The 12601-nt window shown below is 42.6% G+C and overlaps 1 protein-coding gene across 22 annotated transcripts in view; it reads left to right on the top strand.

Annotated features, from left to right (window-relative positions):
- Positions 1 to 12601, top strand: part of Kalrn (kalirin RhoGEF kinase) — a 604914-nt gene that overhangs the window by 294265 nt on the left and 298048 nt on the right. For all 22 annotated transcript variants that reach the window (XM_031363740.1, XM_031363737.1, XM_031363736.1 and 19 more), the window contains exon 11: positions 8270 to 8461. In XM_031363740.1, coding sequence (XP_031219600.1) covers positions 8270 to 8461 — 192 coding nt within the window. The remainder of the gene's footprint in view (positions 1 to 8269; positions 8462 to 12601) is intronic.

The following is a 12601-nucleotide window of genomic DNA, read 5'->3' as shown; positions in this document are numbered from 1 at the left end:
AAAAAAAAAAAAAGACTCGGCACATTTTGTCGTTATGTAACATTCTAGAAAGAAGAGACTCTTAACTCTCTGAGCTGCAAACTTCTCATTTTAAAGACAATATTAATAGCACATCTCTGTTGTTGATCCCCCAACTTGGAAATTATGTAGGTAAAGGCCCTAACATAAGACCAGTGTACTGTGGGCACCTGGGTTAATTGCTGCTGGGTATTTAAAATGTACTATTTAGTTTTTAGTAGTGTGGAAATTTTCCACAGTTACTTTTGTCATTACTTTCTAATTTAATTATAATATAGTCAGAAAAAAAAGGTGATTTGTGTCCCTATGAATTTGCCATTATAAACAAAAATAAGCTTTGTCTAGGTAAATGTTCTATGAGCCCTCAGAAGGAATGTGTGGTCCACTGTAGCTGAGCCAATTTTCCATAGAAGTTAAGCAGGCCAAGCCAGCTGGAGATATTCAAATCCCTGTTCTCACTTAAATAGGGAACTGGAATCTCTGGCTGTAACTGTGCATTTGTATCTCTCTCCTTGCATAATCACCAGAGTCTGTTTTATGTACTGTGAACCTTTGTTTTTACCTATATAAATGCTTAGCATTTTTCTGTGCATGCGATAAACAGTCCTCTGATCACTATGGGATGGCCTCTCCTTTCCCATAGTAATACAGACACTCCCAAGTCTAGTATATCTGTGGTTTATACAACCACACAACTCTCCTTTGGTTATGGTTATCATGCTATTTTTAAATCGTTTTCCTACCTTAAGCTTACTAATAAAGTTGAACAGCATTCTGCATAGTATATAGTTTAGACACTTTTTTTAATCCAACCTGACAGTGCTGACTGGGGCTATGGTATTTTGACAGTTGGTACTTGATGTCATCTTGACTTTCTTATCTTGTTTCCATTTGTTTTATATCTGTTTGCTGGCTTGTTTGTGGTTTTCTAAGACAGGGTTTCTCTATATAACAGCCATGGCTGTCCTGGAACTCACTCTGAACACCAGGCTGGCCTTGAACTCAGAGATCTGCCTGACTCTGCCTCCCAGTGCTGGGATTTAGGGTGAGCACCACCACACTTATGCTATAAATCCTGCACAAGATCCTGGCATAGTGGGGGATGGGTCTCCTCCCTATATATTCTCAGACTCTGAAATACACATTGGGCCTTGATCAGAAAAAATAATAATAATCCCACACTAGATTAATTATTTTTGTTTAAACAGTCAATTAATTATAAGTAAAACAGATGTAAGTGATAGGGAAAGGCAGATTTTTTTTCAGTTAGCATTACCAGGACTCTTCACTCTTGTGTATAAAAATCTAGTTTTCCATTATAACACTTTTTTTCTTTCTTCCAGAGAAGTTTATTTTATTTGTTTTATGTATACGCATGATGTGGGTACGTGAGTGGGGATGTGTGCACGTCCACACATGTGCATTCATGTGTGGATACAGGTACATGCATGCTGACCTGGACAGATAAAGGTGAGGAGACTCTCGGATGTTGGTCCTTGAGCTTCTCCTTTGTCTGAGATGGGGTGTCCTCACTTACGTATGCCATGCCGGCTGCTCCCAGGCTTTCAGAGATGCTCCTTTCTCCATCTTCGTTTTGCCCATAAGTGTGCTGAGATGATAGATGCCTATGCTATTGTATCTAGCTTTTACATGGGTTCTGAGGACCTGAACTCAGGTTAAGCCCTTTTACCCATCGAGATATCTCTAGAGTCCTAGAAGGACCTCTTATTAATATTTTGGCAATATAATCAGTCTGCTAATGAAGAATTATTTTAGATTTGTCTATCTGAAAAAGTATCTAACCTTTGTTTGTGAAAAATACTTGGCTGGGTATAAAATTTAGTCTTCAAGGGCTTTTATCTTCGAGTGCTTTAAGGATCTTGCTCAGCCATTATCTTGCCTGCGCTGTTTCTAGGAAAGTCATCCTCATCTTTTGTCCTCCATATCCAGCATGCCTTTTCCTCTCTGATTACTTTTAAGACTTCTTTCTCTTTTTTTTTTTTTTTTATTTATTTGACCTGAGTTATGTGTGTATAATTCTTTGTGCATTTTTGTGTTGAGGGTTTTTGGGGTTTCTCAGATCTGTGCATTTACAGGTTTTGCTAAGTTTCAATTACATGGCTCCTAGCTTACTTAAATTGTGCCAAGCCTCATGGATGCTTCAGTTTTACAATTATTTTCTCTCTCTCGGGATTTCAGTCTGAATCGATGCTGCATATGGCAGTAGGAGGTAATTTGGAGAGGAGATGATACACAAGTGAAGGCCACGGGTCAATTTTGGGTACATGTTCCCCTATGTTGTTCTCCATCCTTTTGTTTTGTTTTGTTTTGTTTTGTTTTTCGAGACAGGGTTTCTCTGTGTAGCCCTGGCTGTCCTGGAACTCACTCTGTAGACCAGGCTGGCCTCAAACTCAGAAATCCACCTGCCTCTGCTGGGATTAAAGGCCTGTGCTACCACTGCTCGGCTTCCATCCTATTTTTTAAGACAGGATTTCACGTTGAATGTGGGGCTCACTCTGATTGGCTAAATTGGCTAACAAATGAGCTCTAGAAATCTTTGACTTTGTTTTCCAATACTGGAGTTTTTAGATGCACGTTGCCATACCCATAGTCTTGCCTGAGTTAGGGATCTGAATGCAGGTCCTTGTGCTCGTCCTGTGCTCATCCCCTCCACGTCTGAATTGATTCTACTGCTGTGTTTCCCGATTGACTAATTTATTTATTCACTTTACATCCTGATCACCGCCTCCTTAGTGTTATGTTTTGAAGCTCAGTAATCTTGTCTTCTGCAGTTGTCTAACCTGCTGCTAATATGATCCAGTGTGTTTGTTATCACTGAGAGTAAACATTTTTAAATATTCTATTTCTCCAGCTGGTGAGATAGTTCAGTGGGTAAGAGCACTGACTGCTCTTCTGAAGGTAATGAGTTCAAATTCCAGCAACCACATAGTGGCTCACAACCACCTGTAATGAGATCTGATGCCTCTTCTGCTGTGTATGAAGACAGCTACAGTGTACTTACATATAATAATAAATAAATCTTTGGGCTGGAGTGAGTGGGGCCAGAGCGAGCAGAGGTCCTGATCTCAATTCCCAGCAACCACATGATGGCTTCCAACCATCTCTGTACAGCTACAGTGTACTCATATACATAAAATAAATAAATAAATCTTAAAAAATTCTATTTCTTGACTTCTATATGTTGAATATGTGAAATATAGATATAGTGGACTATTTTTAAATCATTGTCTACTGTTTTTAACATATATACATATTTTTATATAAATTACATAATATATAATATTACATATTAGCATATATTCTTATATATATTCTTGATTGACTTGTGTTTCTCTTCACATTGGTTGTTTTCCATTTTTTTTAATGCCTGTGGACTTGTTTCTTTCTTTTCTATGTTAGTCATTGTGAAATTTGCCTTGATCACTGCTGAGTAGTTTTAGTTCTATAAATATCTTAAGATCTCTGGGATACAGTTCAGTAAGTGACTTGGGAAAAGTGCAATCCTTTTCAGTCTTAAAATTTGATAGGCAAGAGACAAAGCAGTATGTAGTTTACCTGTTAAAACCTAAGACCCCACTAAGTACTGTACCAATATCTCATGAACCTCGAGGGTTTGGGGAGCTGAGGGTTTTGAATACTATCTCTAGCCCTGTATGAGTCCCGGGTACCATTATCTAATCCTTTTTGGTGGTCTAGCCTCAAGTAGCCTCGCATATGTGGATCTTCTGTAATTCTGTTCCAGAAAAGGTAAGGAAGGAACAGAAGTTATTGTCAGCTATGAAGTGCTAACCCAGAGTCAGGCTCTGGACTTTGATTGCTGCAGTTCATAATTAAGTTTCATGACAAGTCCGCTCTCCCAGTGGCTCCTTTCACCTTGATTCATGTACTCCTTTGCCTCTTTTCCTTCAAATCATGTTGGTTCTAGCCATGGGGCTTTGAAAATGATTATTAGGTGTCAGGAGAGGAGCCCCGTACTGGTCCTCCATAAAGCCTGCTTTCCAGGATGACCTGGCATGTTTGAATAGTAAGTGCCACTTCTAGGCTTCTCCCCTTCTCCTCCCAGAAGGTAAAGCCAAAGGACTAACTCCATGTCACTGAGGAAACTGGCTCTTGGTTGCAGAGAGGCTTCATTCACTGTCTCCCCACCCCCTTGCTTTTAGACGGCGTGTTCCCTGACCTTTCCATCCTAAGAAATCTGAAGCAATATCTGTGTTGCTGGAATTCCTATAGTTTTAGATAAACTATCTTAGAATGTTTTGTTGCATATCTGGGGAGCAAACAAAAAAAGATAATGAGAAAGACTGCAGAAGGGAATTAAAGTTATGTGTAAGAGCTAAACTATCAGGAGTATTTTACCTAGTTGGTGCAGAGAATAGTGAGAGCAATAAAACCTTGTGACCGTCTTCATGACCCAAACCTACGACTCAGAGGTACTGGCTACCGCAGCCCTCTGTGAAAGATCTAATGGCTGGGAGATCAAAATCTCAGCACTGAATGTATGTTTGGCATGCTGGGTGGGAAACACAGGCAAGGGCTCAAGGCCAAGGCAGTGAGTGGTTAGGTGACTACAAAGCTAACACAGGCCAAGAGTTATGTCAGAGTGAGGTCAAGCCTGGCCCCAGGGGCAGCACCCATTGTCAATTTATTGAGGAGGTGAGCTTAAATCTCTTGTTAATACATGTCCCAATTCAGGGTCAGCATATTTCTTTGGTAATATTTCAATTGATAGTCTCTGAACAGATTCTTATTTCAAGACTAGACCAGGTGATCAGATCACCTAAGCAGGAATGAACAACATGAGTTTTAGCATGTGGAGTCTTATACCAGATAATGCGTGGGGATCAGAGTTGAATATTAGGACTTGTAGGGATTGATGTATTATTTAATTTATTTATTGATTGACTAATATTTATGGAATACTCTCTTGGTACTAGATATGAAGGAATAAAGATGGAAGACACTGTCTGGCCCGAAGCAGAGAATATGGTCTGATAGGAGGCAGGGTGTGATGGTTTGAATATGGTTGGCCCAGGGAGTGGCACTATTAGAGGTAAGGCCTTATCAAAGAAGATGTGGCCTTGTTAGAAGAAGTGAAGGACAGCACAAGTCACTTTCAGGAGCTCAGAAACAGGCTCCTAGGTCATTCTGAAGAAAAAGAATGGGAGGGCTTTCTAGAGGAAGTGATGCTGAAGCAGGGTCTTAAGAGGTGAATGAGAACTGGCCATGTAGAAAAATAAATGAAGTGTCTCCCAAGCAGAAGTAGATGCAATGGGACACACGCAAGTCATCACCTAAGGTTCTGGAAGGACAATTTGTCTATTTACAGATGTTGTATAGGTGATGTGTGTTAATGCAGAAGGGGAAGACAGGGGAGTCAGATGAAGAAGGGCCTCATATGCCATGCTAAGGCATCTGTCCAAGGGTGTAAGAAAACACAAACCCTATTAAGTAGACAGGGGGTCTGCTGGATCTGGATTTGAGAGGTCTTTTGGGTACTAACTGGGGAGAAGGTTGGGCACAGACAAAGCAGGGAGCCCAGCTGTTAGCGTGCACAGCATTGCCTTTCTACCTGCCTGTACCATCCCTTCTTCTCTATGAAACTGTCACCCAGCTCTCCTCTGCCTCACTCAGCCCAATTCTGCCTCTCTCCAGGTTTAGTTGGGTTGACTCAGTTATCTGGGCACAGCATGCTCACATGCCTCTTGCTATTCTTGCCCAGTCCACAAACAGTTAGTAGAGATATCTTCATTGAGTACCAGACACAGCTCTTGGCCTAAGGGAACCAAAGATGAATAAGCTCTAGAACCTTCCTTCAGGGGGTTCCCCTGTCACTAGAAGGTAGCATGGGCACATGTGGTCCCTTTGCCGTGTGATAACAACTGTGGTAAGGGATAACATGCAGTACGTAATCGGAACATGAAGAAAGGGTCTTATTTCTGAACCCTCCCTCCTTTGACAAATCATACCTACCCACAGACATCTGCTTCCATGGTGGGAGAGGCAGAGCAGAGCAGTAATGGTGCTACCATCTTGAAGCTCCGCAGCCTTAGCCAGCAATTCTCTATGGTTCCTTTACATTAAAAAATGCACCAATCCATAGGTTATTGTGAGAATGAAAGAAGATCTATGCGTAAGATTTTAGGGTCGTTCTTGGCAAGGTGGGATCCTTGTTTATTATAGCTGTTGTTATCCTCACTTGTGGCTGTTCATTTTCTTTTTAACACCTGTCTCTTGCCAGGAAACTTTAGCCCCCAACTATCTGTTATGTTGCTTGCCTTGTTTATGTGTTATCATGTTAACTCTCTCAATGATGATTTTATTCTTCTTTGAAACGAAGTAAATGTAGCATGCTTCTGCCCCCCCCAGATGATTTTAATGCTGTTAGTATTGGGGTGACCAGCTAGCTAGCCTATTTTCCCTGGAATTAGGGAATTTCTGGGAACCAGGGCTTTCTGCACCTAAATCAATGATGCCCTTAGCAAATAAGGATATGGCGGCACCTCTTCCCCATGTATTGGTTTTAAATCATGCTTGTAAGCACACTTGTCTTGTGAACTTACAACAAAATGTTATTGGTTGTATAAAACATAGAGTTCTAACTTTGGATTTCTTTGTGCATCAGAGATTCCCTAGGGTTCAAGGCAGAATTCTAAGGAATTCTTGAAGAAAAAAAAAAACTTTCTCAAGATATGTGGTTCTATTAATTGAATATTATATCCAACCCAGAAACAACTGGGTTTTTTTGTTTGTTTGTTTTGTTTTTAAAACCTGGCTCACCACCTCAGAGGCCTCCTCTCCCTTGCCTCTCTCATCTCTCCGATAACTCTGAATGGCTCCTGTCATTTGCTCTCTAAAATTTACATTTTTTTAAACTTGTGGAAAAGCCCTTCTTTACACCAGGCTTGTCTGGTTGTCATTGTTGTAGTCTGGTTGTCATTTCATGAATTGACTGGTTGGCACAAATGATGCTTTCCCTTTAAATGCTATCTGGCCAACATTAGAGCATTTGCCTTTGGCCTATCAAGCAGCATGTCTTAAGGATCCCTTGGGACCTCTCTGGGAATTCCTAATCATCAGCTTCATGCTTTCAGTAATGAAGAAGCAGGGTCAGAAGCCTCCAGAGGGTCACCTTAGTATTAGTGTCTGGCCATAATTCATCCTGTAGCACTGAGATGCCCAGGGGGTGGGGTGGGGGGAGCAGAGAGGCAGAATCAGTTCCATACAGCTGCCGCTGTAGCCTCTTACAGTTTTATGCTCATCTTGTATTTGATGATGGCTTCTTCTTCTAGATCCACATAGTAAGCAACAGTTCCTCACCATAGGGCAGTGTGCTGACCTGGCAGATGAATATGTGTACCAGTCACAGGTGGGATGTCCGAATATGTTGGATTAAGAGTAGGCAGCTGAGGAAAAGTTGCATTCATGATATAGCAACTACTTTAAAAGCAGTGGCTGCCATTATGATGGGCAATGATTGCTAGTGCGTTATATTTTAAATGCTGGTGAGAATCCCATCCTGTGTACTGACAGGGTTGGAGGCTCATATGAGCACACATGTGTATAAATGGGATGCGGCAGCTCATGGAAAAACAAAAATAAAAACAAAAACAAAAACAAAAAAAAGCCCACCAGATCCCTGCTAAGCTGCCTGCAAACATCCATCCTTCACAGAGGCAAGAGAACTATTCTATATCCCCTCCTCGCTGCTTTTGGCCCGCTTCCCTTCTTTCCAAAAGATAAACACCAGAGTGAAGGGGAGATGGTGGGCGGGGGCAAAGCAAGCCTCCTAGTTGGCGGTTTTTCATGATTCTTGCATAGAGAAGCACAGAGCATCCTTGTGGCTGTGCTATTTCCAACTCTAGCAGAAGCAGCCTGAGATGTGAGTACAAATGAAGGGGCTCTGTGAGGGTGGGGAATCTGAGCAGAAGGGGTAAGGAGGTTCTCACAGGCCTCCTTTCTTATCTCTAGAGGCGCTGCACCTCTGAGACATCTCAGAAGCAGGCGAGGCTCCTAGTCAGTGCCCGCTATGCGCAGCAGCCCACTGGTCGCCTGGTAGGAGGAGAGGTGCCAGCTCTGTGCACTCAGAGTGGTGCCAGATCAGGGAGCTGTCAGCTCAGTGCCTCCGCCCCTCTGTGCCCACTCCTTTGGGAGTCCCAGGGTGAGCTGTGAGAAGGCGGGAAGCTTGTTCCCTGACTGCAAGTTGACTTTGCCTCACTTTTGTTGCTGGCAGAATACATACACCAATGCGGACAAGCTCCTAGAAGCAGCAGAGCAGCTGGCTCAGACTGGGGAATGTGACCCAGAGGAGATCTACAAGGCAGCCCGACACCTGGAGGTGCGCATCCAAGACTTTGTGCGCAGAGTGGAGCAGCGGAAACTCCTTCTGGACATGTCGGTCTCTTTCCACACGCACACCAAAGAGGTAAGGGGTGAGAGGGTGTGGTGCCCCATGCAAGTCAGTTGGGCCCTGGGTAATGAGGACTGGGATCTAACCACTGTCCTGAGAAGCTAGGAGTTAGTAACCTTCAAGTCCTTTGCTTCTGATAACCTGCATTTAGGTCAATACCAAATGCAGCAAATTCCCTCCCACCCTCTCCAGAAAAGGGAGAGTGATGGGGACCGGCAGTTTTAGGAACTTAAACTAGAACATTCCGCCTGCAGCTCAAGACATTTCCAAATCTCTGGTATAGAAATAGTAGGTGAAAGGGGGTATAAATCAAAACTGGTCCACCACCTTCCCTGTTTCTCTTGGATGCTTTTTCCTGTCAGAAACTAAGTCTCAGAACTTTGATCCACTTTCTCTTTGCTGCTAGCAGGGATCATTCAGGTGTTGCAAGTGTGTTCAATTCTGATATTGCAGATCATTTAAAATAAAAATTTTATTGCATTTATTTGGGGGGTGGTGGCGGGAAGTAGAATGCTTCTGTGCCATTTTGTAAATGTGGAGGTCAGGGAACAACCTGCCGGAGTTGGCTCTTTCCTTCCACCACGTGGATCCTGGGGAACCAAACTCAGATAGTTAAGCGCTCCCAACTACCTCTGTTTCTGTTTTACTGGTTATCTAAAACATTGAGTCTTCTCCATGGGGTCTGCAGCTCAGGACTAGGGAGGTGGGAATTAAAATTGATGTTTACTTTGTCAGGAAGAAAGATGATGGGCAGTGGAGGAAGCCAGACTGAGATGCCCTTCGCATCAGGTGGACTAAATCCAAGACAGAATCATTCACCACTTGGAGAAAGGAGAGGGGAGGGAGATCCTGCAAAGTGCTTGGCAGAGTAGAGGTCCCCTAGGAGGAGGTGATGGCAAATCTGTGATTGCTCTCCATTTCTGATGAACAGGGGGCAGTCTGGGATTGAGTGAGTGGGCAGGAAGGAGACCTACTTAGCATCTTGTGTGGTAACATCCTTGGCAGAGGAGCTCATTAGGTGTATGCAAATGTTTGTGTTCCCCTAGGAATTTATTCAATAGGGTATTAATTAAGATTTGATTGCTGCTCAGGAAAAAAATAATAACCCTACTTAATTAAGTTGATTTTTGGTTTGGGGAATGCATTAAGAAGCCTGGCTATTACTAATCCACAGGCTTTCCTGACAGTTTGTCAGAACCATTGTGGAGTGTTGCAGTGCCTATCAGAGAAAAACATTCAGAGATAATGTTTTGTAAGCTGAGTTCCCAGGGGCAGATGGAGGCCTGATGAGCCCCTTGAAGCTGGCTCTGCTTCATCTCCATGGGACTAACAGCCACTTTCAGAAGAGTGTCTGTGAAACAAGAGGATTAGCTCTAATCCAAGGCTTCCTGCTAGTTGTCTGCCTGTTTGTGGCTCACCTGACTCTTAATGCCTATCTCAGAAGTCAAAGGTATGTGGCTGCCCTTGTCATTAAGGGACTGTGGGTAAAGCCCTGGAGTATGAATGAGCAGGAGTTACGTTTCTCCAGAGGGTCACAGGGTTGGGGCCTCTGTTTGGAGGTGGTAGACAAGGCCAGTTTCTATCGCAGAACCACTCCCCACAGGGCAACCTGGCATCTAGGAGCCCTGTCTAAGTGCATCTCCTTCCTGCCTTCTGTCAGTAGAATTTAAAGACGGGGATTCTGTTCCATTTAGTCTCTTAAGAAACCACGTAAGCTATTGTAGGCCACTGATGTTTCTGGTGCTAGGCTCCCTTCTTTATGAAGTAACTTAACAGACTTGATGCTTGAAGTATGTTATTATTCTAATGCAAACACAAATCTTCCTTCTGTTTTGTTTCATTTTTTTTCTCTTCCCCATTAGCTATTGATACAATAATTAATTAATAATAAGTAAGCCTGAAACACTGTAGGTGATTTCCTTCACCTAAAGTCTGGCTCATTCTAAGTGCAATTGTTCTAAGTATGTATTAGGCAGCTTTGGCATTGTTAAATAATACCTACTACTTGCCAAATATATCATCTTATGTAATCTTCTTCATAATCTTACGGACTTTACTATCCATAATTTCAAATGAGGAACGTTAAGGAAAGCACTTGTCTAAGGTTATGGAGTGTCTCAGTGGTACAGCTTCAAGCACCTTCTGAAACCCTGTCCAACATACCTGATACCAAAATCTGATATAATCCAGTGAGAGAGTTGGTATTTTCAGAGCATTTTGGATTTCAGATTTGTGGACTAAGGATGCTCAGCCGGACATGCTTACACTCTTAACTGCTGTCTGTAGCTGTCTTCCTCTCCTGTCTCCACCTCTCCTCTGCTCTTTCTTCTCTTTGTTCCCTCCCCTCCTTCTCTTCTTTCTCCTTTATAGGGACCTGAGGAGGAGGTAGATCATGGCTGAGAAAGGTAGTCTTGCTTATGTTCTTTGACAATGGAAAGCTAGTAGTCTTACAAAAAACAAAAGGGGGGGGGAAGAAAAGAGAGAGGTACCCATAGTTTAATTAATTAATTAGTTAGTTAATTAAAATGAGCAGGGTGAAGTACCTTTTCCGGCAGGAGCTTTCCTGGAGACCTGAAGAGCAGGCAGAGTGCATTGTGGTGGGCAGGTGAAGCAAGCTTCAGTGTTCTGATAAAATCATTCCTGGGGTTTGATTTTCCAGGTTAAAAATGTCTCAAGATTGGCCATATGTGTCACAGACCTTGCAAGGAATCCTGGTTCTTGGTGCTGGTTCGTTCACCCTTGACTCCTGCTTAACTCTAAGACAAATGTCTGGCCTTCTGTTTAGCGTGGGATTAACAATCGGTCTACTGTTAGGTTGTTCTCTCCACCCTCCCTTCAGTGATCTGTAGTAAATGAAGAAAAGCTGCTCTGCTCACTCTGTGGCCTAGATGCTGTTGCGGGTCCACTCAGCACCTTCCTTTCTTACTTCCCCCATTTTTCCTTTCTCCCTCCAGTCATTTGTTAAAGGTTTGCCCTAGTGCTAACATATACTAAAATGTCATCACAAGATGGTTTCTGTATGACAGCTGGATATACATCTTTATAAGTAATTTAATCCCTATGTCTATGCAAACCAAAGTTTATAATTTTGCCTCTGTCTGCTTCCCATACCAAAGGTTCACTCTAATTAGGATCAGAGAGGAAATAGAAGATATGAATAAGATAACATTCTACCTCATGTCTTCCTCAGATTAAAAAAGTCTTTCTAATCCTATTCACTTTCTTTGTGAATTCTTTTCAACCATAGGTGGCTGGTGGCTAAAATCATCTGATCATTTCATCCTAGTGTTATTCAGTCTTGAATACTTAAAGACCACGTAAATGGCTCCCACTGATTCGCTAAACAAGTCATGATGCATTTTATATGATAGAGTATTGCACAGCCATTTGGTAATCCACATAGCCGAAGATCATTAACAATATGACCATCATGCAATACATCTCAACCACAGTCTCCCCTCCTTCCATTCCTCCTAGCTCACCCTTCCACCTATCTGTCCTCTCCCCACCTCTCCATTTCCTCTTCAGAAAAAAACAGGTCTCCAAGGGATGACAACCAAACATGACAAAACAAGATAAAGACAAGACTAAAGCCCTGAGATCTAAGCTGGATGATGCAGCCTAATGGAAGGAAGCAAGTTTTAAGAGCAGGCGAAAGAGTCAGAGACATACCCACTGCCACTGTTAGGAATCCCACAAGAACACCAATCCAGCAGCCATAACACATACACAAAGGATCTGATGCAGACCCATGCAGGCTCTGTACTTGCTGTTTCAGTCTCAGAATCACAACTCTTTAATAGCTACTTAAATCGAAGAATTACTTGATAAAGGGAAATGATAGGATTATGTATAGGCCCCTCTTGGCATCCAGAAATCAGTGCAGATTTTGCAAATCTTTGAGTATCTTCCTTGTTCCAGGCCACATGGGCAATAGACCAGTTGCTGGTCTAGAGAGCTAGGGAAAGACGAAATGTCCCAGGCCAAATACTGAGACTTTTTAGTCCAAGTCATCTGTCTACAGAGACTGTCCAGACAGAATTTTCTTTCCCGCTATGTTTCCATAGAAATGCTGTCATCCTTGGGCATTCAAAATAACCATTTTTTAAAAATTGTTTTTGAAGCCGGGCGGTGGTGGCGCATGCCTTTAATCCC

Source organism: Mastomys coucha, unplaced genomic scaffold (genome assembly GCF_008632895.1).
Source record: "Mastomys coucha isolate ucsf_1 unplaced genomic scaffold, UCSF_Mcou_1 pScaffold12, whole genome shotgun sequence".
Lineage (NCBI taxonomy): Eukaryota > Metazoa > Chordata > Mammalia > Rodentia > Muridae > Mastomys > Mastomys coucha.
The sequence above is the reverse complement of the archived record's forward strand: the minus strand, read 5'-3'. Positions and strand labels throughout refer to the sequence as shown.